This window comes from Eubalaena glacialis, chromosome 16, assembly GCF_028564815.1.
Source record: "Eubalaena glacialis isolate mEubGla1 chromosome 16, mEubGla1.1.hap2.+ XY, whole genome shotgun sequence".
NCBI classification, from domain to species: domain Eukaryota; kingdom Metazoa; phylum Chordata; class Mammalia; order Artiodactyla; family Balaenidae; genus Eubalaena; species Eubalaena glacialis.
In genome coordinates this window covers 87,204,976-87,232,802 of record NC_083731.1, presented here as the reverse complement: position 1 = coordinate 87,232,802, position 27,827 = coordinate 87,204,976, and the positions used below count along the sequence as shown (strand labels likewise).

Below are 27,827 nucleotides of genomic sequence, written 5' to 3'. Positions count from 1 at the left end.
TTTTTTCTTTTTTCTTCTATGTTAACAGAGAAGAAAAAAATGTTTCACAGAGAAAAATCCATGCAACCAAGCAAAATCTAAACTATCCGTATTCCCTTTTTTGAACCCAAAAATTCTTGGGTAAATTGAAAGTTTATTCTAGGAAGAACAATTCATTGAGAGATAAAACAGTTTAAAAATATACATATATGTACTATTCATTGCTTCTAAGAACAGTTTAGAGCTTTAGCTTCGTAAACTTACATAGTTATCAAAGGAATAAAGCCAGCCACAAAATAAGAATCAACAGGATGCAGTAATCCATTCCTAAAAGACAGTCAAATGTGCTTACACATATACAAGAAATCAACAATGTAAGTTGTAAATAATAAGTCGTCAAATGTAGCACTAAACAAATTGTAACCAGAACAAAACCGTTAGTTTCGTTAATTTTGACCACGGAAGTGGGACCAGCCAAACATGAGCTTGGCAGTGTCCTTCTACCACCGTTTTGTTTCCACAGGGGCACTGAAGCATGCAGCTCCTGCAGGGACCAGAGCAGCTGCTCACAAATACAACCGGACTGACCAAGGGAAACACAGAACAAACCATCTTGCTCTAGGCTCTAAAACTGAAGAGTAATGTAATGAATAAACTGAGATTTTAAGGCTTTCTTAGAAATATTTTTCATGGCACTTCAACAATAAACACCACTAATAGGCAAAATTTGCAAATATTCATAGTTACATACTTACATAATTGAAAGTACATGCCATGTCAATTATTAAGTAAGGAACCACTTTGTCAGTTTTGTTTTCTGGCAATCAAATTATACTTATGGAAGGCTATTCCTGTCTGGCTGCAATTAACATGTAAATCATAGACATGTCCGTTCACTAGTGTACAGTACAAACTGCATCTGGCGTCAACTGGCCAGTACCACCTGCTTCTTAAAGAGCTGAAGGTCATTCACTTCCTGCTAGAAATGCAGCTAAACTGCCTTCTCTCACAAGAGCAGTTAGCATCCTGACTTCAACTATCAACCTACTGCTAAACTCTAAGATCATCATTAGGCAAATTCCTTGGGTCACACACACAGACCATCCTCACGATAATCCACTTCTCGCACCGCAGGCAGCCAGGAAACTCTCTCTGAGCCTAACACGTCATTCTGGCCACGCCATACTCTGAGCTGACCGCAGCAGGCTCCGCTTTGGAAAACTCGTCCGCGTACTCGCTGTAGCGGTTATCTGCGGGGCTGCTGCCCTCTACAGTTCGGAGAGCATCTTTCACAGGCAGCGGAGTCTGCTCCTTGAGACACAAGGAGGTTTTGAGGGCAGGTGATTCAGGACGAACGGAATTTAACAACTCCTTGGTGAGAACTCCATCTGTCTGCTTATTTTTATGTTGCTTAATTTGCTAGAAACAAATCCAAATTTGAAAAAAATTACAAACTGTACTCGCTACGTGTTCAATATATGCTAGATGAAAGTCGACAAAAATCAAGCTTTTGCAAATGTTCTCTTTATGTACGATGCAAAATTAAATCTCAAAAAATTAAAATCTAGTGTAGGTGAGACATGGTTGAGAATCCCAATTGTTTACAACTTTTGTGATGGAAAACATATTTGACAGAAGATCACTAGGCCTTCATATTTGAAAAGCACATACATTTCCTAGAAAGTATAAAAAGTAAACATTTTATAATGAAAGAAATATATATGTGAGACAGTCACCCTGAAATCACAGCTGTATAATGTAACAAACACACACTCATTTAGTTGAAGGTGTGATGGCCTGAAGAGCTTTCTTATGTGGTTTTCCTACAATGGTTTGGTAGGTGAGCACGACAGGCTATAGAATACAACAGAATTTTTTTGATTTTAACAGATTTTAAAAGGATTCTTTGGCAGAGTTCCACACTCTCCAGATCCTTGGACTGATCTCCAGACAACCTTCTTGTACCGTCTATATCTTGGGCTTGCCTCTCCTACAGGTCACTCAGGCAATCATGACCTCCTTATCTGAGAGGTGACCAGCAACACTCCTGTCTGAGAGGCAGACAGGATAGTCTCACTGAGTTATAACAGTTGGCCAGGATTTTTTAAAACATGTACTTACTGAGTCTTTTTGTTACATATAATGGTAAAGAAACGTCTTAGGGTGGAGAAGGATTTCTTAAACAAGATATACAAAAAGGCATAAAACATAAAGACTGATCAATTTGACTATATTAAAATTCACAGTATCTATATGAAACATACCATAAAGAAGATGGAAAAGACAAGAAAAGACTGGACAAAGCCATTGGTGATACATTTAACTAAATAAGAATTAGTGTGTGGTATATAAAGAATTCTTATAAATCAGTAAGAAAAAGGCAAATACGCCAACAGAAAAATGGTTTGAATAGGCCATTCGCAGAAAGGGGAAATCCAAGTGGCCAAAAAGCATGAAAAGTCATTCAACTTCACTCGTCGTGGAAATCCGAAACTGCAAAAAACTGAAATGTCCAGCATAGCTGAATTGATGGACAGTGATACAGTCACACAGGAGAATACGATACAGTAGTTACTGATAAAACAGATGAATTAAAGCTACGTGTATCAACGTGGATAAATTTCAAAACAATGTAGAGCAAAGTGAAGCATGGCAGTGTGACAGCCTTTGCATAGTTTTAAAACGTGGTTTCTTAAGCGGAGTGAAGGGTACCTGGGCATTCGTGTTGTTTGTTGCCCTTTACGCCTTATACATAACTACTTTCTTTTGTATTTTTTCAATATATAATAAAAATATTTCAAATCATACGCAACAATATTATAAATTGTTTGTGGATATAAATATATATAGAGGAAGTATAAAAATATGCACAGGAATGCCTAACACCAGTTCAGCGCAGCAAGTGTAGCTGGGGAAGACTCAGTAGGGCTCACAGGGTCTGCAAATAGATCGATAGTGTGTCTTTCCTTCAAACAGAAACATGAAAGGTCTGAATCAAATACCATAAATGTTAAAACCTCACAAAGCTAGGTGGTGAATACCCTGATATTTATTATATCTCTATTTTTCTATATATTATACTTCAAATAGTTCAATATGTTTTAAAATTCAGAGAAAGCGATTTAAACTAACCTATTCAAAGCAGAGGAGACCTGATTTTGAAGCAAGCAGGAGTACTTACAAGATTTCTATTGATATGTATACTACATTGACACTGAGAGCACAAGAAAGGAAATAAACTAATTTAATATTCCAAATATATTACATTGGATACTTACAGATTCTAAGTCTTTAACATCTTTCTGTAACTGCTTATTTTGCTCGTTCATATTCATAATTATATTAAACACAGACTGCCTAGGATGCAATGTTCGATCAAATTGGTGGTACATGTTTCTCCAAAACCTTTGTGACAAAAAAAGAAAAAAAAATACTTCAATAAATTGTGTTGGAGAAAAACTGAGCATAAATACTTCAATAATGCCAGCTTACTTAAAATTGAAAGATACTGTATTTGGCTCCAAAACTGCCAATTTCTGAGATGTGGAACTGTAGAGAGGATTGAAGTACTTCTTCTGGTCATGCAAAAGAAACGGCCACAGGGAGTAAGTCTTCTCCTTTAACCTAATGTGATGAGAAAAACAGGAAGATCTTTCCCAGAAATGCTAATGCTCACTTTTATAAAGCAGGCAGTCATTTCCCACGTAGATTTAAGTTTTAGTTTTTGCTTCTATTCACAGTCTAGACTCACCTCTGAATTCTTCACACTTACACTATACATACTCTTCTGTATGTATGCTACACTTCAAAACAAATTTTAACTATTAACCCGAGAGTGTGAGGGGTACTCAAAGTGTACTCAGCTTCAGAAAAACAGACAATAAAATCTTGACAATAAGACTCAGTTCTATATCATACTGTCAAGATAGTTTAAGTTCAACTATGATTTATGTTAGACCTCAGCTAAATAGGAAAGAAGAAAGCCCATTTCAATCAACTGTCTTACTTGAGTTCTTCTCTTTCCTTCTGACAATTTCCAATAAAGTTTCCAAATTGGCATGAATGAATATGTTCATGGATCTGAAGAAGAAACGCTTCATTGAATTCGAAGGCTTGTGGAAACTGTTCAGTCAAATGCCACACACATTCCAAGAACTGAGTAAACACCGGTGAAACTTCCTTTGGGTCACCATCCAAATGGCCACACCTAACCCCCCAGAAAGTACAAGCTTTTGAAAGTGCCACTGAAAGAGGTCAACTGTTTGGGTATTGTTAAATTTAAATACATATCCCCCCCCCCAAAAAAATCCTAAAACATTGTTACATTGGCATTTAAAAAAAAAAAAACTGTCATGTTCTTATTGAAACAATTTACACCTATGAGTTTTTCAACCACAATTTTAACGGGTCTGTTACATTCTAACTACTACAATGCAGACAAAAAGGAAGGTAATAAACTGCTATGAAAATTAACAAAAGTATCAGACTTGAAAAAAATGACAGAAAAAGAATTAAATCGGTCTTCATACAAAAAAACACCACTCTCACCTCCCATCAGACATGGGAGTTCATGAAGAACAGGAATATTCTGGTACTCTAAATTAGTTCTACTAACTTTACAAAGTACCTAAATGTATAACTGTGACTCACCTATCCGAATATTTATGTCCAAAGGAGATCCAATCTTTTTCTATTAAAACCTTAATGAGAAAAAGTAAAATCCATTTTGTAACCACCTTCAATTCTTTTTTTGTTTAGAATGGATTAAATCCTATTATCTTTAAAACAGCATTTACACTTTTAACTTACGGTGGCAAACAAAACGAAATTTTTAAAATTACAGGCAAAAGACAGCAAGAACCTGGGTTAGAGGTCGGCTTAACAAGGAGTGAAAATGATACATAAAAAGAAATACAGTAGTCTTGTGACTTAAATTTACTTCAGTTGCATTTATTACATTCTAAGTGAAAAGCGCATGTTATAAAACACTACTGCATTTACATTTTTTGTATGTATGATGATATATGCACAGAAAAAAGGTTAGGAAAATGCAAATCAGAAGGTTACCAGTGGTTACTGGGTGGCAAACTGGGGTGGATGTTTAAACCTTTTGGCTTACTTGTACGTTACTTCTGTAATACTTTAAAAAAGAAGGATGGTAAAGAAACCAATGAAAAGTTTATATTCAAATTCAAATGTTGATATGCAACCTCCTGAGTGCACTCTGTTTTCTGTTACAACTCTACTGAAATAATAGGTTTCTAATTATTTTCGGTCTAATCTAAACAACATTATCTTCCTAGTATTTACTATACTTTCTAATTTCATTATGTAATCACCAAGTACATTCTTTTCAATGTCAAAATTGCCACTTGTAGCTCCTCTTTGTCTTAAATCTCTCCGGAAGGCCGTGGCACGTGTGGGTAAAGATGCAGATTCTGGAGTCACACTGCACGGGCTCAAATCCCAGCTTCCCCACTTCCCCACCCGGCAACCTCGGGCACGTGGTCTGGGCTGTAGCCTCGGCTTCTACCGTGGGCCCTCTGCCATCCTTCCACACACCCACGTCCGAAGCTTAACTCAACACCGTTCTCACTAAACTCGCTCCGCCGCTTCTCTCAGCACAGTTCGTCCTGGCGACTGAGCCCCGAGCCTGGAAGCGACTGAGCCCCGAGCCTGGAAGCACTCCGACAAGAGGTCTCTTCTCCTCCTCCCACACCCAGTCCGTGAACAACTCTTACTCCGCTGTCTCGCCCTCCCTGGAGGGGGCCCGTCACCCACTCCTCCATCCGCGTGGCACTGCCTTACTTCTGGCCCTCTTTTCTCTCCTAAGTCATCCTAACGGCTTCTGCACGGGTCTCCCAGCCTCCATTCCCACCCCTCTGCCTTCCAGACACCATCTTTTTAAAAAGATGCGCTCTGAGCATGTCCCCGTTTCCCACGTTTAAAGCCTGTTGCTGGCTCTCACCGCCCAGCACGGGGACGTCCAGGTGCCTGCCAGACTTCTCCTCGGGCCCCAGCCCACCCCGCTCTTCTGCGCCAGCCTCACCCCTCGCACAGCCTGCACCCTACCCATCCCCGCCGGCTGCAGTCACCTGCAGGAGCCACGCTTTAGTCCTCCCCGTTCCTCTAGCCTGGGAGGCTCCCACATGGTCGCCGGTCACTTACCGCACGCTTTCATCTGGACGCCCGGCAGACAGTGAAAGCCAAACGCGGCCAAGGGAACACCCCTATCTCACACGCTCAAAGCAAGCGGAAACTTACTTTATTAGAAGCCCTTGCATTTGGCCTGTCCCAGATGCAACATGCTGGCACCACGAAAACAATGGTGCTGAAAGGGGTCTGGCTGTGTTAAACCTTCCCCTGCTTTAAGACAACACTGTCTTTCATAATTCTCAACTAATAAAAACTGCCTACCAGCTCTTCATTTATTTTACCTGCCCTGAGTTAAAACATAAATTGTGAAAACAGGAGTTAATCTGATCATGCTCATGCATTAAAAAGCACACAAAACCCAGGAGCCCGGGCTTTAGCGCCACAAAGCAGGAAATCTGCTCAACTAGAAAATTCATCTTCAGACTCAAAACATGCTCCCTAAAGTGTAGTTACAATTAACAAGTGAAGGTGTCTTAAATCGAAAGTTTCCTCTAGAATATAATTTATTAGTACTCTTATCTATGTCTTGTCTTACTACATTATTTACATTTGTTAGATAAAAATGAGGGAGAAATACTGAATATTTCTATTGCAACATTTTACGGGGGAAAAAACCCTTTTAATCTAAAACTTTTTGTCAAAGAGATGGCACAAGTGGAAATTAATCTAACTCAGAGTTTCTCAACCTCAGCAGTACTGACATTTTGGGCCAGGTAATCCTCTGTCGTAGGGACTGTCCTGTGAATTACAGGTTATTAGCAGCTGGGCCTCCACCAGCTGGATCCCAGGTACACCCTTTCCTTTAGTTGTAACAATCAAGATGACTCCTGGGGGGGACAAAATCACTCCTATTTGAGACCAGTGGTCTGGCCAAACAAGTCCTTACCATGAATCCTCTGATTGTCCTGTAGTAGGGATCCAATAAGAGAGAGCCCAGGGAACAGACCTGGGAAGTCCTGTCCCAGCCATCAGAGCAATGTACCAACACACTCGCATTTTCAACCATTATTGCCTGAAAAGAAAGACCACACACTTCGATTCTAGCAAAATCCTTTTTAGGTAAATCAGTAAGTGCTACTTACTCAAAAACCAAAGTGGCAGGTATTGCATTATAAAGAAGAGCTAGGATTGCAATGATTATGTTGTCACAGCATAATCTCCAAGGAACCGGACAAAACACAAAACGAAAAGCACAGACAAAAATGCTGTTTCAGTGTGTCGGGGAATTTCTTTTGAAGTTCCTACATTAAGTGCTACATGATATTTTTAAAGTTCAAATTAAAGTGAACCTCATTAAAGAGGTAAAACATAATAAAAGTTATCTGGCAGGAAAGGATACCAGCACCCAACAGAATAAATCCATTCCTTCCCAACCAGTGAAAGCCCAGATCAAACATGAGTGAAGAAGGGTTACTTTGGCTAAGAAGATTGCAGCGTCCATAACGGCTTTGATATGGCGCAGCCATCCTGCGTTCTCCAGACCCGAGTAGAAATCACTGACGGAAAGCCCTTTGGTACCGTTGACTGCAAGGGGAAAGACATTTCAGTTAGAAAGGAGCTTGAGTGCCCACTTCTATTCAAGAGACCCCTAGGGGAGCGAGGTGGGGGAGAAGAGAAGAGGACAAAATAAACAGGCAAGACTCTTTATACATGAACACATGCTATTAAAAGCTCAATAATGGAGTTTTAGGTACATTTTTCTGTCATTCCTCGTGCTTAAAAAAAAAAAAAAAAATTGCTCCAATACCCTTTTTAAAAAAATTTTCAACACAAATGTGTAATTAAAAATAGTCTGAGATTTCAGTTTTTTAAATTCCACACCAAGACTGGAAAGATAGCTTAATATTTAAATGGAACACTGTCATAAATTAATCTTCACTATACTGACTAATCAAGAATATCTAACAATAGCAATTTTTTGTAAAACCATTAGAATTATACTGTCTAATAAATATAGTAGCCGCTACTGAAATACAGCTATTAAACACTTGAAATGTGGGTAGTCCACAGAAAGATGTAAGTATAAGAGACACACTAGCCAATTTCTAGGACTTAAAGGAAAAGAAGTAAAATATATCATTACTAATTTTTTATGCTGATTACATGTTAGCATGTTTTTAATATATTAGGTTAAGTATATTATTAAAATTAATTTCAACTGTTTTTTACTCTTCTGAACGTGACTACTAGAAAATTTTTAATTATATAATTTTAAATTTTATAATGTGACTAGCATTACATTTCTATGGGACAAAGCTGCCTAGAAGGTAAGCAATAATCATACCTTCCAATAATTTCTGAAGGCTGGACCGCATGACATGAATATTTTCAATTCCAACAAACTGAAATCTAATATTAGAATAGTTGTCTTCATTTTCATAACCTTTTCCAGCTGCTCTGTTGGCCAATGCATTCAGCTAAAATTTTAAATTTTAGAAATTTAGAGACAAATTGCTTTTATCTTTTAGTTTACCAAAATATCATGAAAACACTAAATAAACCACAATTTAGCTAGCAGAGTTTAAAGGAACTCATCAAAACTGAATATACTATCATTTTTTAATAAGTGAAAAGTGTCATATATGTTATTCATAGTACAGAAGGATCCTATAAAGTAACAAAATGATTGCTATATAAGAATCAGATAAGAAGTTCCCCACATATAATTCATGAATCTAATTCACGTATGTATTTAGTCAGTTTTCCATATGTTTGTAATATTTTAAAATTCAAAAAAAGAAAGAAATGTCTCCTGTCCAAACCCTATATGATTCAGTGTTGAGCAGAGCTGGGGAGTTTTTACAGAATGAACTTAGAAGATTCACTTCAGAACAAGCCTGGAGCACTTGATCATTCAGAAAGCCACAGGGACCCTGAAAAATCACATCTGAAACATGCATCGGATTGTTCCAGGTCCTCCATATTCAAGGTTACTGGAAGCCCACACCGTATATGACACAGCATATGATGAGCTAGCCTGATACATCTCCAAGAATTGGGCCAAAAATAGCCCAGTTTCTAGGGAGAGAAGACTGCCTATAGGCCCACGGTCTTTGGTTATTAGATCAAATGCTATCAGAGGTTAAGATTTGGCATGTTTAATTCTTTCAGACTAGGATTTCATATGGTACGTCATGATAATTTGCTAAGCAGTCTTAAGAACTTGGATGAAACAGAACCTAAGTTGGAAGAAAAAGTTGCTTTTCATGCAGTGGATTGGGGCCCAGGTTGGTAAGAAGTATAGTTAAATTGTGTCTACTGACCCACTGGTCATTCAGCACCTGTGGTGGCTAAGGCAAGAGTTAGGTGTTTAAATGCTTCCACATTATTACCACTTGAGTTTAAGTTTAACTAGTAAAACGAACCAATCAAAGAAAGATCTATTTTCTGTGTAGGAGTCAATTATATAAGTAAGAGATATGAGGGCCTGACAAACAAATCACCCTCAGACCTCATGTTCAGAAAGTCTTACATTACAATCTCTTTTTTTATCTAGTATTACCTAAAAATAGCTCTAAGCAATTAACCCACCCAGATTATACAAGGAAGTAAACTAAAATTTTTCTTACAAGAGGCATCACCAACACCCTTGAATTCTAAGAAAGTCTTTTTTTAAAACAAAAGAATATCAAATTATCAATTTCTAATTTTTAATACTTCTTAATTTATGCAAATTAATCTTATCTTCTGTTTTCTCCATTATCTTTTGTGAAATTGCATAATGATGAGAATTACTTCTAAAACAACTACCATTCCTTTCAACAAAGCTGCCTAAAATTGTGTTCTATATCGCTCACTCGCTTTTTCCCATCGCTTTCTCTTATTTTCTTATCATTCCAGATTTTTGAAGAAATTCTCACTATAATTCTGCCAATGTCCTTTTGTGTAGCCCACCAGCTCTGCATGCGATGCTATAATAAAAATTAAAAGTAATGTTAGCTATTACCATTGAGGATTTTAATTACTTTAGTTTCAGTATCTTACACGAACTGGTTGTTTCACTGTGTTTACAAAAAGAAAAAGGGATTCTAACATTTGTTCCAATGATAAAAATTTATCCTGACATTATAGATACCAAGCAGAACAACTATTTACTGTTCACTATTTATAATTCCCTAGTTCAATATTTCGTAAGTTAGCTCACTATCTATTTTCCTTATTTTCTTGGATATTCCAAATTACAGTCCATTATTTTAACAGCGTTTTGCCAATTAAAAATTCCACCAAAAAATGTAATAGGAATTTCTAATTTTCACAACACACACTATTCAGTATTTCTTCACAATAACATAAGGCTTACATATCATCTAGAGCTCCCAATATAAAATTCAGGTTTCCTAAATTTGTGTATGTATCAGAAGACGCAAGAAATCACCACCTGGGTTATTGGGAAATGGGTCTCCTAAGTTGGTATCCTTTAAAAGATTGATTTCCTTAGTATCATTAGCCTCGGTTAATTTACAACTAGGATTCAGATATGTTAAATATGGACGAAGTGATCCGTTCCCACTGACTGAATTAGCAGAGACAAGTGAACGGCCAGACCATACTAGACTTTAAGACACATACTCTGGGCCTGGTGTCCATGACATACATGTAGCGGTTGGCTGGGTTGGCTTTGCTGATGGCCTGAAGCAAGTGTTCATCCTCCAGGCACCGGGCACTGAACCCTGACAGTGGTTGACTACATCGACAAATGGCAGCCTAGTTTTAAAAAAAGAGAGGAAACAGATTATCCAAAGACGTCTAAAACACGCCTCAAAGACATGCTTAAAGGAAAAAAACCCACAGTTAAAATCAAATGTGCAATCTATTTAAAAGTCGGGGAACTAAGATCCCGCATGCCTCACAGCACAGGCAAAAAAACAAAAACAAAAACAAAACAAAAACAGAAACCAAAACCAAAACAAAAAACAACAAAAAACGCTATAGCAAAAATAAAGGAGCTGGGAGATGGATTGGAGATAAGGTTGAGGGAATCTTCTAGAATGAGATAAAGAGGAGAGAAATTAGAGGGTATTAACTTCCTAGCATAGAAAGTTTATGCTAGGAAGCCCACTTGTCAACATATACACACAAAAGTACAAAGAAAATTAACACAAGAGAGGAAGCTACCAAAGAAATAGAGGGGCAATTTCCCAAAACTGAGTCCTGAGTTTCCAGGTAGAATTTAAAACAACATGCCAAGGCCTGAAATCACTGTGAAATTGCAGGACACTGGGGGAAAAGAAAATTCTAAAACCTTCTCAAGGAAAAAAATCAGGTCACAAAAGACTGCAAGTCAGAACTGGCATCCATCCCTCAAGTTACCAGCTGTAAGGACAGGAAAATGACTCGCCCTCTCTGAACCACAGCTTCCCCATTTGAAAGGTACAGGGAATACCCAGAGACTACCTTATAAAGTTATATGAGGATCCCATGCGTATAAGGCATTAAATCTGCAGTACCTCCTGGCCTTCTGCGGAGACCACAAAGGTAAATTGTACCGGGACGGGCAAGCCCAATTACCGCATCTCAGTGAAGACTCCTCCACCTCTTCATACAGCAAAAATCCTTCTGATATGAAGAGCTGACTATTAAAACGGGAGCCTGAAACACCCTTGGCTCTCTCCCTTTTCTCAATAGTTGGCTTTTCAAAACTATCTGGTTTCCCCCAAAACAAGCAGGATCAAAACAGAACCACGGGAAAGGAAGAAGAATCTATCTGTTCACAAATCCTGTTATTTTCAAGTCACTACTAGAAGGAAGGAAGGAAGGAAAGGATGAGAGGGAGGGGAGGAAGATGACAAGTATGAAAGTTTCTGTGTTTCAGATAATTTTGTTTTAAAATTTCAAAAATGTAATCAAGGGAAAAGCCAGCATTTCTCTATCGGCAACACTGTAACAATGACCTCTAAATGTAAAAATGAGTGTTCTTTTGGACACAATCTGAAGAGGGGTTACACTCCATTTGTAAAATCAAAAGACAGCTTCCTACCTCCTTATTTTGATGATAGTAGGAAAGAACTGGGAACCTTCCCTTGCTCCGGAACTTGGAACTACCAACAATTATTGGTTTGCTTGCTATTCGGGGAACATAAAGTTCTCTGGGATAAGTTTCACAAATCTGTAAAAAATCAAATAAAATATAACCATTCTACTCATAGTTCAAAAACCAAGAGGTTAAAAATCACCTTTAAAAACCTCTAAAACTTATTAAATGCAAGAACAGTACTTGGCAGTACACAGACAAGTCGCTGCTATGACGGTCTCTGACCCTCCCCTCCAGTACGTTTTCTGAGCCCCTCCAACAGGTGACAACGTTTTCTGAGCCCCTTACCTTGTAGTCTCGGTTGGCGTCGGACAGCTGCCAGTTGGAATTCGGCAAGCCCATCCTCTTATACTCCTCAGCGAGGTCAACGAGCTGCCAACCTCGTAGCCTTTCTGAATCATTTTGTTTGGGATTATAAGAGAATGCATAGAGATCTTCATATTTTGCTATGGTATATAAAACACATGAATGTCAAAATGCAATTTATAGGACTTAATACACTACAAATGAAAGAAATTTTTCAGTTTTATCCCTCCATTTAAAAAAATCTTCAAATAGATAGCTAATACCTGAATATACTTGAACTTAATATTTTCTCAGTTCTTTGATGCAGATGATTATACCTAAAGGTACACATACTGATCTGAGATTCAATTTACGCCATCAGCAAAAGCTAGTAAACAGTACAGACTCATACATTAAATACTCTACTGCAATATTTCCTTTTCTTAAAAGTAAAATTTTAAAGATACAAGTAGACACTTCCCACCCACCACTTTTCCCAAATGAGATGTAAAATGGAAGCCCACCGCTTTAATGGAAAGCTAGAGGCGGCATACAGAACCTGAGATTGCATATACACCCCCACAGGACAGTGTGGACCAAAATCGTCAAAGGCTGCTCAGAGCTCCAGAGAGCACCCGCTTCTGAACAAGGCCAAGCTCCAAAGTCACAGAACCATCCCCGCTGTAAAGGCTGCCCTGGGGACAGTGGGACCAACAGCACAGGCTTCCAGGGTTAGGAGAGCAGAGTCCGCGTGGACCTGCTCCCAGACCACTGCGACTCAGGTGTTCAACACAAAGGAACACTCAGGAACCGGTGCGCTTTGCCTCCAGAGAGCGCTGTGGAGTCCGGCACGTCGGCGTAGGGGCGTAAGATCCCAGGGGCGTGAGCAGCGATGCGATCCCTCTCTAGGGCCATGTCGCCCTCACTGCCACCTCCGCTGAAGCAGGGCTCACCCTCTCTTCCCTCTGTGCACCCCCTAGGCTCCACTCCCTCGGACGAAACGCACTAGCCCCACTGCTACCAGAGGAGCCTGACCGTCCGTCCTTGACTTCTCGCTCAGGAATCAATTTCCAAGTCATTGCTCTCAGCTGTGGGATACCACTTAAAAAAAAAAAAAAAGCTGTGCTGCTAGTCATCAACTTTAAAGACATCCACATCAATCTATGGTTTTTCAAGTCTGTACTACTATAAACGTTTTGCTCTTTCCTTCTTATTATCCTTTCTTTCCTTATTATTTATTTATTTGTTTTTAGAAGATCCCACTCATTTTTACCCAAACTGTTGGCTTTTTTTTTTTTAATAAATTTATTTATTTATTTATATTTATTTTTGGCTGTGTTGGGTCTGCGTTTCTGTGCGAGGGCTTTCTCCAGTTGCAGCGAGCGGGGGCCACTCTTCATCGCGGTGCGCGGGCCTCTCACGGTCTCGGCCTCTCCCGTTGCGGAGCACAGGCTCCAGACGCGCAGGCTCAGCAGTTGTGGCTCACGGGCCCAGTTGCTCCACGGCATGTGGGATCTTCCCAGACCAGGGCTCGAACCCGTGTCCCCTGCATTGGCAGGCAGATTCTCAACCACTGCGCCACCAGGGAAGCCCTCTTTCCTTATTATTATCCCTTCTTCTTATAATTCAGATTAGAAGTTTCTCATTATTTCTAGGCCAAACTTTTTGGAACAGAGTGCACAAGACCTTGACTTAAGAGTACTTAAAGTACAAAATAACAATAATGAGATATTTTAAAAGTATCTTAGATAATCCATCTCATTTGAGCAAGTAAGCTTTGGTCCTGAAGAACAGTACCTTGTTTTGACAGCTGTAGCAAAGAGTTGTAAATATCATGGCAGTCTCTTTCTCTGGGAACGATGAAATGCACAATCCGGAAGTTCTTGCACTGGATCACAAGAGGGCATCCAGAAGTCGTGAGAGCTAGTTTCTCCACCAAGGCAATATGGTGGTGCAGTAGCTACAGCATGAGAAAACGTTTGACCGTCATCATAAACAAGCACTAAGTATCTTACTCGCTTCCCAGAGTGCATAAATGTTAGAAACGCCTTCTTCAAATAAAGTCTCAAAGGTTATACACTACACACTCAAACTTAAACTTTTAAATGACCAAATGCCCAAGCCGGAAACACACCCTGATACTCCCCCATCGCTGCATGTGTTCCACACACCATCAGACCCCAAGAACGGCATCTCCTAAATACCTCTGCACCCTGTCTCCTTCTCTCCATCTCCACTGTCACGGCCCTAGTTGCAATGTCCCCACTGTTTCCCACCTGAATTACTGTAAAAAGCCTCCTGAATGTTCTCTCCACACCTACTCTTGACCCTCTCTAAGCCATTTTCTACAAGGCAGAGGAGTGACCATCAAAAAACAATTAAATAGTTATCATATGATCCAGCAATCCCACCCCTAGGCATATACCCAGAAAAGATGAAACCTCTAATTCAAAAAGGTAACACGCCCCCCCAGTGTTCACTGCAGCACTATTTACAACAGCCAGGTCATGGAAGCAACCTAAATGCCCATTGACATATGAATGGACATAGAAGATGTGGTACATATATACAATGGAATATTATCCAGCCATAAAAAGAATGAAGTAATGTCATTTGCAGCAACATGGACGGACCTAGAGATTATCATACTAAGCAAAGTAAGTCACAAAGAGAAAGACAAATATATCACATATCACTTATATGTAGAATCTAAAATATGATACAAATCAACATATCTACAAAACAGAAACAGACTCACAGGCATAGAGAACAGACCTGTGGTTGCCAAGGGGGAGGGGGGAGGGGGGAGGGGGAGGGAAGGAGTGGGAGTTTGGGATTAGTAGATGCAAACTAGTATATATAGGATGGAGAAACAACAAGGTCCTACTGCATAGCACAGGGAACTATATTCAATATCCTGTGATAAACCATAATGGAAAAGAATATGAAAAAGAATATATATGTGTGTAACTCAGTCACTTTGCTGTACAGCAGAAATTAATACAACATTGTAAATCAATAATACTTGAGGCTAGGGAAGTGGGAAATAACATGACTAGATGGCTCTTTTTTATGCTTTTTAAAAAATTTTATTTATAAAAATAAAATAAAATAAAAAGCAATTATAAAAAAGCCACCTAGGGGTGGGATAGGGAGGGTGGGAGGGAGATGCAAGAGGGAGGAGATATGGGGATATATGTATATGTATAGCTGATTCACTTTGCTATACAGCAGAAACTAACACACCACTGTAAAGCGATTATACTCCAATAAAGATGTTAAAAAAAATAAAATTAAAAATAAAAGTAAATAAATAAACAATAAAAAAGCCACCTAGTCATGTTATTTCCCGCCTCCCTAGCCTCATTTCAGGTCCCTCGCCACATCCCTAAGTTCTGGTGACAACAGCCTTCTTTTGGCTCTTCCAATGCACCAGCCAACTTTACACAGCACTGCAGTGCTCCTACCTCTTCACCCAGGAACTTCTAGTGTTATTTCTGGCCTTTGCTTAAAATTCACCACCGAGAAAGAATGCCACTCCACATGACATCATTGTCTTACTAAAACAGGAGGGTAGGTGTGAACATGTGACTTTGAAAATTTTTTGGTTGAGACAGATAGCCAACGATTACAATTTTTTGTGCATATTCAAAATAAAACATGAGCTAGACCATGTCCAATAATATAATTACAGTAAACAGCACAGCAGAGGTCCTCCTTACCCAGGTTTCTTTCTGATGAGAGTCTATAAACAGCAGATGTGTGGCCGTGAGATACAGGGTTCCTGTTAACGACTTGTTGCTTGTACTGAATCGGTCAAGTAATTTCACTTGCTCAACCTGAAAAAGAGAAAGGTGTTATTTCTCATTTCAAAAGTCGTATAGGGCCTTCCCCGGCAGTCCAGTGGTTAAGAATCCATGCTTCCACTGCAGGGGGTGTGGGTTCGATCCCTGGTCAGGGAACTAAGATCCCACATGCCGCACGGCCAAAAAAAAAAAAAAAAAGTCGTATAAATTCTTTTTCTGTTATCCCAGCATTTAAATGTACATTTTCAAAATGTTTTCTCCTTCTGTTCGAAAACATGAGTTTATTTAAGATTGAAAGTTAAATTGCACATATCTTGGGGAACATATAAACCACCAACAATATAAGTATTATTAATATTTACAGTAACAAATATAACCAGTAGAGAAGAACTCTGTAAAAAAGGTAACATAAATATGGAAGGGAATGGGCTTCCCTGGTGGCGCAGTGGTTAAGAATCCGCCTGCCAATGCAGGGGACACGGGTTCGAGCCCTGGTCTGGGAAGATCCCACATGCCGCGGAGCAACCAAGCTCGTGCGCTACAACTACTGAGCCTGCCCTCTAGAGCCCGCGAGCCACAACGACTTAGCCCGTGCGCCTAGAGCCCGTGCTCTGCAACAAGAGAAGCCACGGCAATGAGAAGCCCGTGCACTGCAATGAAGAGTAGCCCCCCGCTCGCCGCAACTAGAGAAAGCCTGCGCACAGCAACGAAGACCCAACGCAGCCAAAAATAAAATAAATAAGTAAATGAATTTATTTAAAAAAAAATATGGAAGGGAACAGCAAGGATATGGTATAAATAAGCAAAAACGTTTTTTGTATCCAAGAGTCAATACCTTTTATTTAAAGCTGGCAAGTCAAGAAATAAATAAGGTTATTATCTAGAGTTAGGAAACTAAAATGCCAGAAAAAAATCAATCAGCAAACAGTTAATAGGTTGCAACCTACAACTTACTCTGCTCACCTCTGCACCCAGGACACTGTTCTGTGTCCAGCTCTGTGCTTTTACTCACCCCGTTCTCCCTGCCAACAGTCTCTCCTGCTCAGCTAAGTGAGAGGCATTCTTCAGGGCCCACTTATGTCCTGTCTCTTAACAGGAAGCCTTCTCAGGAAATTAATTAATTACTAATGTCAGGTTTGTATTTCTTCCTGGCTCTGGACTCCCTTGCATAGGTTATGTTGCATGTTGCTCCCTCGCCCTCTACAGCTGAGGCAGTGAGGTACACAGTACATCTTTATTGACAGTACATACATGGACACACACGGACACACACATACACAGACACGGACGGACACACACGGACACACACACACACACACACATGGGTGCCACTGGAGAGCGGGGTTAGAGTTGGCCAAGAATGTGCAGGAGACCACTGTTTTGAAAAGACAGTATTTATCACTATTCATTCTTATGGGGGGGGGAGTAAAATAACCATTACCAACTTAAAAACATTAATCCACAGCTATAGCAGCAGGTTGTAGACAGTTCTTTAAATGGTGTGTTTTCAAAACCACATAGCTAACCATTATCTCATTAATTCTATGCTTTTACCTTGTATATATTTTCTTTTCTCTTACTAAAACTGAAGAAAAAAATGCCCTCATTATGAAATTATGATTTCCAAAATAATCAGTAACTACCATTTAAAAGGCTAATCAGGGACTTCCCTGGTGGCGCAGTGGTTAAGAATCCACTTGCCAAGGCAGGGGACACGGGTTCGATCCCTGGTCCGGGTAGATCCCACATGCCGCGGAGCAACTGGGCCCGTGAGCCACAACTACTGAGCCCGCGCGGCTAGAGCCCGTGCTCCGCAACAAGAGAAGCCACTGCAATAAGAAGCCCGCGCACCGCAACAAGAGTAGCCCCCGCTCGCCGCAACTAGAGAAAGCCTGCACGCAGCAATGAAGACCCAACGCAGCCAAAAATAAATAAGAAATTTAAAAGAAATTAAAAATAAATAAATAAAAGGCTAATCAGCTCCTCCTCCAAGAAATTCAATGTCATAGTTTATTTTACTTATAACAGTACCCATTCAAATAAGTTAAAATTTAAATGTAAAATTAAAATATTTGGTTTTGATACAAAACTTTATCTGCATGGGTAGGGCAGTGAATTGAGTTTTAACACCTTCCTCTGGAAACTTAGAGACATGATCTAACTTAATGTATTCTAGCTCCAGTCCGATAGCTGATTTGAGAGACAAAAGCTGTCAGATCATCACACACTGTCCTTTAAGACAACAGGAAAACGTCCTTCTTACAAACCTGAATGAAGACTGGAAATCAACATCTATTTCATTGCTCAGGACCATTTCTTCCTTAAATAAAAATCTGACTTTATTATACCACATACTTCTCATCAAAACTTAAAACACTGTTAAAACAATGGGATCAACCACTGTTGACTCGTTAACTGTATGAGGTTCGGCTGCAAGGAAAGTCCAGCCAACCAACAGCGATACCAGAAATATATACCTCACCTGTCTTATTTCCTGCAGCAATTAAAACAAAGTGTTAACGGCTCTAGAGAAAAGAGAACTGATGAATATATATGGAAATAAAGGTTATCATAAGGTATCAACTCTACTCAAGCAAACAATCTGTGCCAACATCACTCTGCAGCACTTCAGATACCCCCGGAGAAGAGAAAAAAGTGTACTGACAAGTAGTTTACAAAGGCGGGCCGGCGGGGGGTGGCGGGCTGATTTTATTACCATTGAATTAAACAGTAAGTTTGTTTTTTACAAAGAAGTCCACATGAAGGGTTTAAATCTGTGGATTTTAAAAAGATCATAAATATTTCTTGTTGTCCTCCAATCACAAGCCTTAAATAATAATTTCTCTACAAGGCACAAAACCGTGTACACACGATTCTCTACATGCAAAACGATCACACCCTCTTCATTTGGATCTTGACCCTCTCTTGCCCACCCCCTACTTGCTACTATTACTCTTCAGGGCTCCATTTTCTTTTCTTTTTTTTTAACTATTTTATTTATTTTTATTTTTGGCTGCGTGTGTCTTTGTTGCTGCACACGGGCTTTCTCCAGTTGCGGTGAGCGGGGGCTTCTCTTGTTGTGGAGCACGGGCTCTAGGCACGTGGGCTCCAGTAGTTGTGGCACGTGGGCTCAGTAGTTATGGCTCACGGGCTCTAGAGCGCAGGCTCAGTAGTTGTGGTGCACGGGCTTAGTTGCTCCGTGGCATGTGGGATCTTCCCAGACCAGGGCTCGAACCCCTGTCCCCTGCATTGGCAGGCGGATTCTGAACCACTGCGCCACCAGGGAAGTCCAGGGCTACATTTTCTATAGGCAATCTCAACCACTGTCACTGTTGTAGTCTGTATGTTAACGACTCCCAAAACTGAATGTCCAGCTCTGATCTCTCCTGAGTTCACACTGTCTGCTGCACACACACACAACAAGAATTCCTGACGTAGTACTGAGGTTTTATCACATGCTCAGTACTACAGTAAGTGTTTAAATGAACATACGTGACTTTTTTTAATGTTCACAACTCCCGTGTGGTAAGTACTATTACTATCCCCATGGAAACTGAGAGGTAGGTTAGGGAAACGTGCTAGCATCAGCTGGTAAGTGGAACAGCCCAGTCCTAACCCTACAGCATAGGTCTGATTCCCACCGCTCTACTCTGCTCTACTTGGACATCTTAAGGGGCATGTTAAGCATGCTGAGAACGAAACGGATTTCCCCTGACCTCGCACAAATATGTTCCTAACGCTGTATTTCTGATCTGAGTTAATGTTACCCCATCCTCACCCAGTCACCCACGCTAGAAACCTCGGATCCATCCTATGACTTCTTGACCCCTAACATTCAGTGAATCACCAACTCCTACCAATTTTATGGACTGAATATACATATATATATATACACATATATACATATATATATATTTTTTTTTTGGCTGTGCTGTGCGGCATGAGGAATCTTAGTTCTTAGTTCCCCAGCCAGGGATCGAGCCTGCACCCCGAGTGGAAGCGAGGAGTCTTAACCACTGTACCACCAAGGACGTCCCATGGCCTAAATATTTTTAAATTCTGCCCCATCCACCATTATTCAAGTGTTCCCACATTATAATGAAAGTATCTGTGCAAGGGTCCATCGCTCCCACCAAGGCTGTAACATGTCCCAGGGCAAGAACTGTCTCTTATTTGTGTCTGAATACCTAATGGCTAGCATAGCACCGGACACAGGAAATGTTTGTTGAACTAGGGTGAACTGCCACAGAGAAATTCCCCACGGGGAGAAACAGAAGGTGCCCGAAATTTACCAGTGGTCTCTCTTGCTGAAGTCATCAAGGCATTTATTAAATAGAGTTCTTTATAACATTATACTGTTCCTCACTTCTCTCTGCCACCTTTTCCCTACAAAGTCGGTGAACGGTAGACACCCATTCCGTAACTTGGGAATGAACAAATCTAAAGCAAGTATACAAATGACTAACAGAGCGTACACTTACAGTTCCTTTTTTTTTAAATAAAAGTGTAGACTCTCAGCCCTCTACCCCACTCCTCATTTCTTCCTCTAGGGCTGTACAATACTACATGCTTCTTTCTGGCTGGGTGTCTATCGAGATTGGAAATTCAGGTTGATAATCCTCTTCCTAATGCTTTAAGCCTATTTCTTGATTCCTCCTAATTTCTACATCCAAAATTTTCTGAAATTCCCTTGGTTAGAGCTTTAATTTGGGTTAAACATACAAGTTTCAAAGCCTAGCTGTTCATCTGAATCATCTCCGAAACTTGACAAAAGTACAAATCCCACCTCCCACCTCACTCCACAGAATCGTCTCAGGACATGGAGACCAAGAATCTGTATTTTTAGGAAACTCACCAGATTGTTCTCGTGCACCTGATATTCCTTCTAACGTTAACTCCAAATGAATCCCTCTTGCTCTTAACTCACATTAGGTTCTGTTCCTTCTCTATCTTTGCACTCTCTCCCCAAACATTTAAGGCTCCGGCTTGCCTCATCCTCCCATACGTTAAAAGAGCTTCTTACAACTTTGGCCGTTTAAAATACACCACTGCGTTCCGTGTGCGTGCACACACCCCACACACATCTTTGAAGAACCTGGGAAGAAGATGCACATAAATATACAGAAAGAGAGTTTGCTAATTCGCCCAAAAATATACTGGCTATCAACTGGAGGTCAATCTGTCTGGGTCTCATTTTCTTTATCTGTAGAATAAGGACAATAATCTCACCCTCAAGGGCTGCAGAAAGGCTGGATAATAAATGTCAGGTACTTTACCCCAAGCAATAAAGTGCTCAAATAGATGTTTAAAAAATTACTATTGTTAGTAAGCTGATAAGCTAAGTCGAGCCCTGCCAGTCCTCTGTATTAAACTACTGCCCAGTTAAGTTCAAACAGAGAAAGGAAGGAAGAGGTACATGGACTTCAAAAGCAAACACACTATTCCAATGTGCTCTATTGGCAGAAAAACCTATGCTTTCCTAATGTAAGTGTCAAAAGCAAAGATCAACAAAATTTTCTTGACTAATCCAGAGAAAACACAGAACTCTCAATACAGGACGAAAAATGTAAAAGGGGAGACATAATATTTTACCTGATGAAAAAGAAACACCTGTAAAGGTAGAGAAACTGCGGTAGGTAAAAGGACACATGTGGAGGATTGTAAGCAGGGCAGTCTGTGCTCAGATGGGGGTTTTAAGAAGATCTTTCCGATGGCAACGTGGAGAGGACGCTGCGCTGGGAAGAGTCTGCTAGCGCAGCAGCCAGGTGAGAGGCTGATGAAATAACCTAGGGGTGCCTGGGAGAGACGCGACACGGGCCTGAAGGATAAAGAGGAAGCCCACCTGGGGACAATCACTAACTGATGTGAGACGTAAAGGAGGAGAAACAGGGGCTTCTTAAGATGTTAGCTTGTCACTGGTGGCCATTCGCTAGGATAGAGGATCAAAGGAAATGCAGGTGTGAGGGGGAAGAGAGTCTATCTCAACTATAATAATTTGAGGATTATTCATGACCTTAGTAAATGGAGGATTATACTCAAATCAAGGCCATATAACAGAAAATCATTACATTTCGCCTTCCATATGGCAACCTCTATATGGATGTGACAGATAATAAATCTGAAATTATTCAAAAACATTTACTTACTACTTAAAGTTCTGGAGAATATAAAAGATGTTCTGAGAAAACACAGATTATTCTGTTCTTGGCTGAAAATCCTAAGATAAATTTTAAGAACACAGAAATCGGACCTTTTCCTTTGCTAAAATCATCAGCGTACAAGTTTCCAACCACAGACTTAGCCAGTTTCTCAACACCAGCTGCTTCTTATTTCCCCCCTTCACCGAGGAACTGAAAGTACTTTACAGATGTCGCTACAGATTTTTCCCAGTGTTTTCCTGAAGTGTTTTCAGTCAGATATTGAGGCAGCACGTGTCTCTCTCCCCCCTCCCCTCCCCACCCTCTCTCTGTCATCACTAGCCCTGAGGAAATGCCAACACATCACTTTATGGGCCATTTAGGGGAACTGTGGCCAACTCTGGGCCTGCAATAAAAGGTGGCCTAATGGTCTCTACGGCAAGTTCACATTTCAGCTGACTACAAAGCTGGAAGTGAAAAGCACAGGGAATCACACATACACAGAATCACATTCTGAAAATTCAGACACCTATCTGCCCCTAAGAGGGATAAGCGGGCCTCTGGGACAGAAGGGACCAATGGCCTCCCCCAAAGTTCTGTGACCACCAGCTGTATGTACCCACTCTACAGCTACAGGCCGAGGCCAACGAAGCAGGAAACGCCCTGCAAGGCCTCTCTGGCTCCGCGTGGTCCCTCCTGATAGCCAGGCATCCACCTGGGACTCCTGGAATCATTATTCCACACTCAGAGCACTGACATCGTGCCAGGAATTAGCTATCAGAAAGAAAGAGCATCGGGACGGATAAATTAGAAGTTTGGGATTAACATGTACACACTACTATATATAAAATGGAAAACCAACAAGGACCTACTGTACAGCACAGGGAACTCTACTCAATATTTTATAATAATCTATAAGGGGAAAGGATCTGAAAAAGAATACATATATATATTATATACACATATGTATAACTGAATCACTGGGCTGTACACCTGAAACTAAACGACACTGTAAATCAACCATACTCCAATTTAAATAAATAAATGAAAATAATAAAATTTTAAAAAAGAAAGGGCGTCACGTTGCCTTTGTGAAGTGGAAGGTAAGCATCAAAAGGGCAGAGGATTTTTACCTTTTTTTGACGTATTCCCCAGCACCGACGACAGAGTCTGGCTGCATAAATCACCAAACAGAACAGACCAGAAACCCAGGGGCACTTCCCAGCCCCGGCCTACTCTGCTCTCCTGCGGCACTGCACGGGCTGCACTCAGGGGTCACCAGCTCTGGAAGGGCGTCCCTAACCCCCTCTTTCCAGCTGTCCTCTCCCAGGCCCGGCCCGGCACCCTCCACAGGATTTACCACCATCCACCAGAGTATATATCTGACTCATTACTTCTGTTGATTGTTTTGTCTTCCCCAGCTAGAAAATGAGTTTTCAAAGGGCAGGGATTTTTGCGGTTGATTCAGCACCATTTCCTCAGTACCCAGAACAGTGCCTGGCCCTGGGAAAAGGAAGGAGCAGGAGGGCAGGGGGAAGCAAAGAAGGAAATGAGAACGGGCAGGGCTGTGCCCGCCTACCTGGGACTCTCCTCTCCCCTCTGTCCCTAACACTCCTTCCCTGGCCCCTTTATGAGTATCCTCAGGGCTCGGCCTTCACACTCTTCTCCAGTCTCTGCCCGCTCTCCCGGCATAAACGCACCCTCAACGGAAAATCTCAGTGATCCCCTAAACGCCCGCAACTCCCGAGCCTACATCTCCGGGGCACACCTTCTCCCTGACTCCAGACCCTCGTGATCAGCCACCTGCTAGACACAGGGCTTGTCCATCCCTCCCTTCCCTGCCTGCTCACACCAACCCACCTCCCTCCTCTAATCTCCTGACCTGACGCAGGAGAGTGTGACAGCTAAGAGAACAGCACAGACCTGGATTCAAGTTCCCAGCTCCACCTCTTCCTTGGTGGAGCCAGCTGGTTGAGTCGGGACAGGCAATTTCATTTGATCTCTGCAAGAGTCAGTCTTCCCAGCTGTACAAGGGGATAATATCAGTGGCAGTCAACGTAGCACTCTGCGTGGGGAGCGTGCAGGTGCTCCCGAAAGTGTGCTGGCTCTTATTTCAAAGACAAAATATCATCGGTTTCCCCTTGTTCTTGATCCATTCTTAGTTTTGCACACCCTCCCTCTTCATGACACATAACATATATTTGTACACACACACGTATGACTGATCTCACACTCCAACGACAAAAGGGGGAGCAAGCCAGGAACAAACTGAGCATTACTTTTGAAATAACTCAATTTGAGTCCCAATGGGGTCAGATCTTCATGGGATAGTCCATGCTTTAAACCAGCCCTAGGAAGCAGTCTTTCATACACGGATAGCTGAGGAAAACATCCTTCCATTCCGTTCTGTAAAGTTCCATTCACAGCAGAACAATACCATCGGCATCAACATATGATGTCAGCCAAAGCACCGGAGCCTGGCGGGGAAAGGAGGAAGACACACAGCTCCCACTGTTTCTTGGCAAGACTCACTCCTTATGGCAAAGTTAGAGCTCAAAGTGAGAGGCAGCAGCTACGCTGCTCATACATATAGCCTGGAAATGCACTTTCAAAACTGCAAATTCAGACTTGACATCTTTATTGACGCTGTACCGTTGTAAACCAAATGTGACCAAAACATGATGATACATCTGTTCCTGAATTTTAGAACTATAAAGCCATTTAATTAGTAGTCAACTAAAATACTTGATCTGATATATCTCTGGTTAGTAAGCAATAATTTTTAAAAGTGACTAAAAACAGTACAAAAAAACAATACCATATAAATACGATTTACTTATGTCAAGAAGAGGTTTGGGGAAGGAAAAGCTCTTAGAATTATTATTAAGATTTCTGAATTAATATTAATACATTTGAACAAAACAGACTGAAAGCAGAGAGATAATTGAAAAGTCATTATGTAGACTATGGAGTTAGACAAACCGTGATTTAAATCTTGGCTCTATCCCCTCATGAGCTAAATGGGCACTCAAGCCGATTTCCTCATCTGTAAATGGAGATAATGTCCCAACTGGCAGCGTTAAGAAATTAGTGATAATTCTGTATAAATTAACATATTTGTGAACTGTAAATATTGTGAAATCATACTGTAGAGTTGGCTATACTGACATACAGTTGCTCAATAAATGGCAATTATTACTTTTCAAATACAGTGGTCTGAACAACACAGAACAAGTCACTAGTTACGCAGCACTACTTACAGTCAATTCTTGATCGTGACTAAACTGCACAGAGTTCAAAACAGCTAAATAAACTGAAAGAAATTCGTTTTTCGTTTTCAAATACAATTACTTTTGCAACAAATTAACTGTCCAGGTGAAGGCTATGCATAATAGAAACAAAAAAGTTGGCTATGTTCAAATCAATCTTTTAAAAATAAGCTATAATTTAGGAAAATATTATAGTCTACACAACAATTCTCAGAATGCATTGTGAGGGCCATGCCTGTCCTGCTCACTGCTGTGTGCCTGTACAGTGTCTGTAAAGTGCCTGACACATAACAGGTACCTAGTAAATATCTGTTTAATTGCAGTCTACATACAGCCACTTAAGAGAGCACGAGTGGTCTAATGCTAGAAAAATAACCCAGAGTAATAAAGGAGCACAGTAGAAAATTAATATGAAATTAGTCAGAAATCTTTTAGTCCTTAAAAAAACATCATAAAAAGACCTTACTAAACCACCAGCATGGGCCCACTGTGAAAAGGTAAGACTAAATCAGAAAACTAAAGAAAAGTCCATCAACTGGTAGTTACAGAGGAACATCAGGCCAAATGAAAGTCACCAGAAAGAACTGTAAGGGAATAAGGGAGGGCTGCTATGACTATAGAAATAAAAACAAAGATATATACTCATCATAAATTTCAGGTGGAAAGACTTAAAATAAGCCAAGGGAGCCTAAAGATTTTCGAACATTCCGTTCCCTCTTACCAATCCCAAGGAATGGGGTTTGTTCTAACTGATTAAACTCAGTTCACTTTTACTGTTTTCCTATTACATGCTCTGCACTGTAGCAAGCATGATGAAAGGTGCAAAGATGAGGTTTAATTTGGCACAGAAGGAAGTCACGTGCACACAGCTCCTATCTGTGTGCACAGATAGTACAAAGACATCTGGAACCCGGGAACCAGGACCAGACCCTGATCTGATGCCTACTCTAGTCCTCTGCACCTTCTACTAGTTTGGTTATTTACTTAATCACCCTTCTATCTTCAAACTTTAAGCGGCAGCAACTTGAATTCTAGAGTTACTTTACCTTTCTTCTCTTAAAGACACAAAGAGACACTTTTTAAATGGGGTTACTTTTTAGCATCTTTAATTTTATTAGCTATAGTACGTGCCATGTTAAAAAAAAAGTTTTAATATATATCCATGTCCACCTTAAAAAAGTTTGTGAAACATCTGAATGACATAGATCTCACGTCTTCCCTGGAACAAATGAAGAAGACGGATGTCTGCTCTTTCCCTAAATGAGCTATAACTTGAGGATGGGCAGCAACTGACCGACGGTTTCAGCAAAACCCGGAGAGTTAAGGTTCACAGTGGGTCCTCGTCCCGATTCTGTTAGGCTCCGCGCGGAGCTTAAAAGCATGCTATTCAGTTCTTCTGATCTCGACTTGTTTCCTGCCCTCCCAAAGTGGAAGATGAACTTCAATGTCGTCGGTAAAGTAACTTGGCAATATTTTGAGGTCACTTCCTTCCGTGTTCACAGTGGTACCAGAATCATAAGAATATGTGTTTATTCTCAAAGTAAATGCCTTTCACACACAAAACTGAAGCACGGGATTTAATCAGCTCAGCTGGAAAGCATTTCCATCAGCCGTCCTCCGTAACTCGTCTGCCCAGTTGACTTGCCACTAAAGACACCCAAGTGTGAAGCGGAGCCGCAAACCCCAAATCCCCAGGGAAGTGAGGTGGAGCCGAGCGCCGGTCCCAGCTCCCCCGACGCCTGCACCGAGCATCCGTGACCCGGGACCGCAGGACCCGAGCAAGGGAGGTGCACCGGCGCCCAGGTGTGTTCCGGGCTACCAGGCCGCAGCAGCCCCGACTCCGCCCGGGAAGCCGCAGCGCTGGGGGTCGGCCGCCGGCCCCACGGAACGGACCCCAGACCCTCCGCACCCAACGCCGGACCAGAACCCCGCCTCACGCCCGCCCAGGCCGCCCCGCGTCCCCGGCCCATCCGCCGGCCAGCCGCGCCCCGCCGCCCCCGCCAGTCAAACCGCCCCGCGGCGAGCGGCCCTCCGCGCACCCACCTTGGTCGTACGGATGTGCTCCATCCCGAGGAAGCGTCCGCCGGCAGCCGCAGCACCTGCGCACCATAGAGCGGATGACCCGGGCCGCGCCGCCCCTGACCCGGCAGTCACCACCTCCAGC

At 41.3% G+C, this 27,827-nt stretch overlaps 1 protein-coding gene across 2 annotated transcripts; it reads right to left on the bottom strand.

Annotated features, from left to right (window-relative positions):
- Window positions 1-27,827, bottom strand: MTMR6 (myotubularin related protein 6). 2 transcript variants are annotated; one of them, XM_061171243.1, is made up of 14 exons: window positions 27,707-27,827; window positions 16,174-16,290; window positions 14,249-14,411; window positions 12,455-12,612; window positions 12,113-12,241; window positions 10,705-10,839; window positions 8,420-8,552; window positions 7,550-7,659; window positions 7,022-7,147; window positions 4,630-4,679; window positions 3,986-4,186; window positions 3,472-3,603; window positions 3,258-3,384; window positions 1-1,398 (listed from the first exon to the last, which is right to left on the bottom strand). In XM_061171243.1, the coding sequence occupies exons 1-14, from the start codon at window positions 27,728-27,730 to the stop codon at window positions 1,138-1,140; spliced, it is 1,866 nt and encodes a 621-aa protein (XP_061027226.1). In that variant the 5' UTR covers window positions 27,731-27,827; the 3' UTR covers window positions 1-1,137. The 2 variants fall into 2 exon arrangements, with proteins under 2 accessions (XP_061027226.1, XP_061027227.1); XM_061171244.1 differs by lacking the exon at window positions 4,630-4,679 and having other exon boundaries at window positions 3,986-4,059.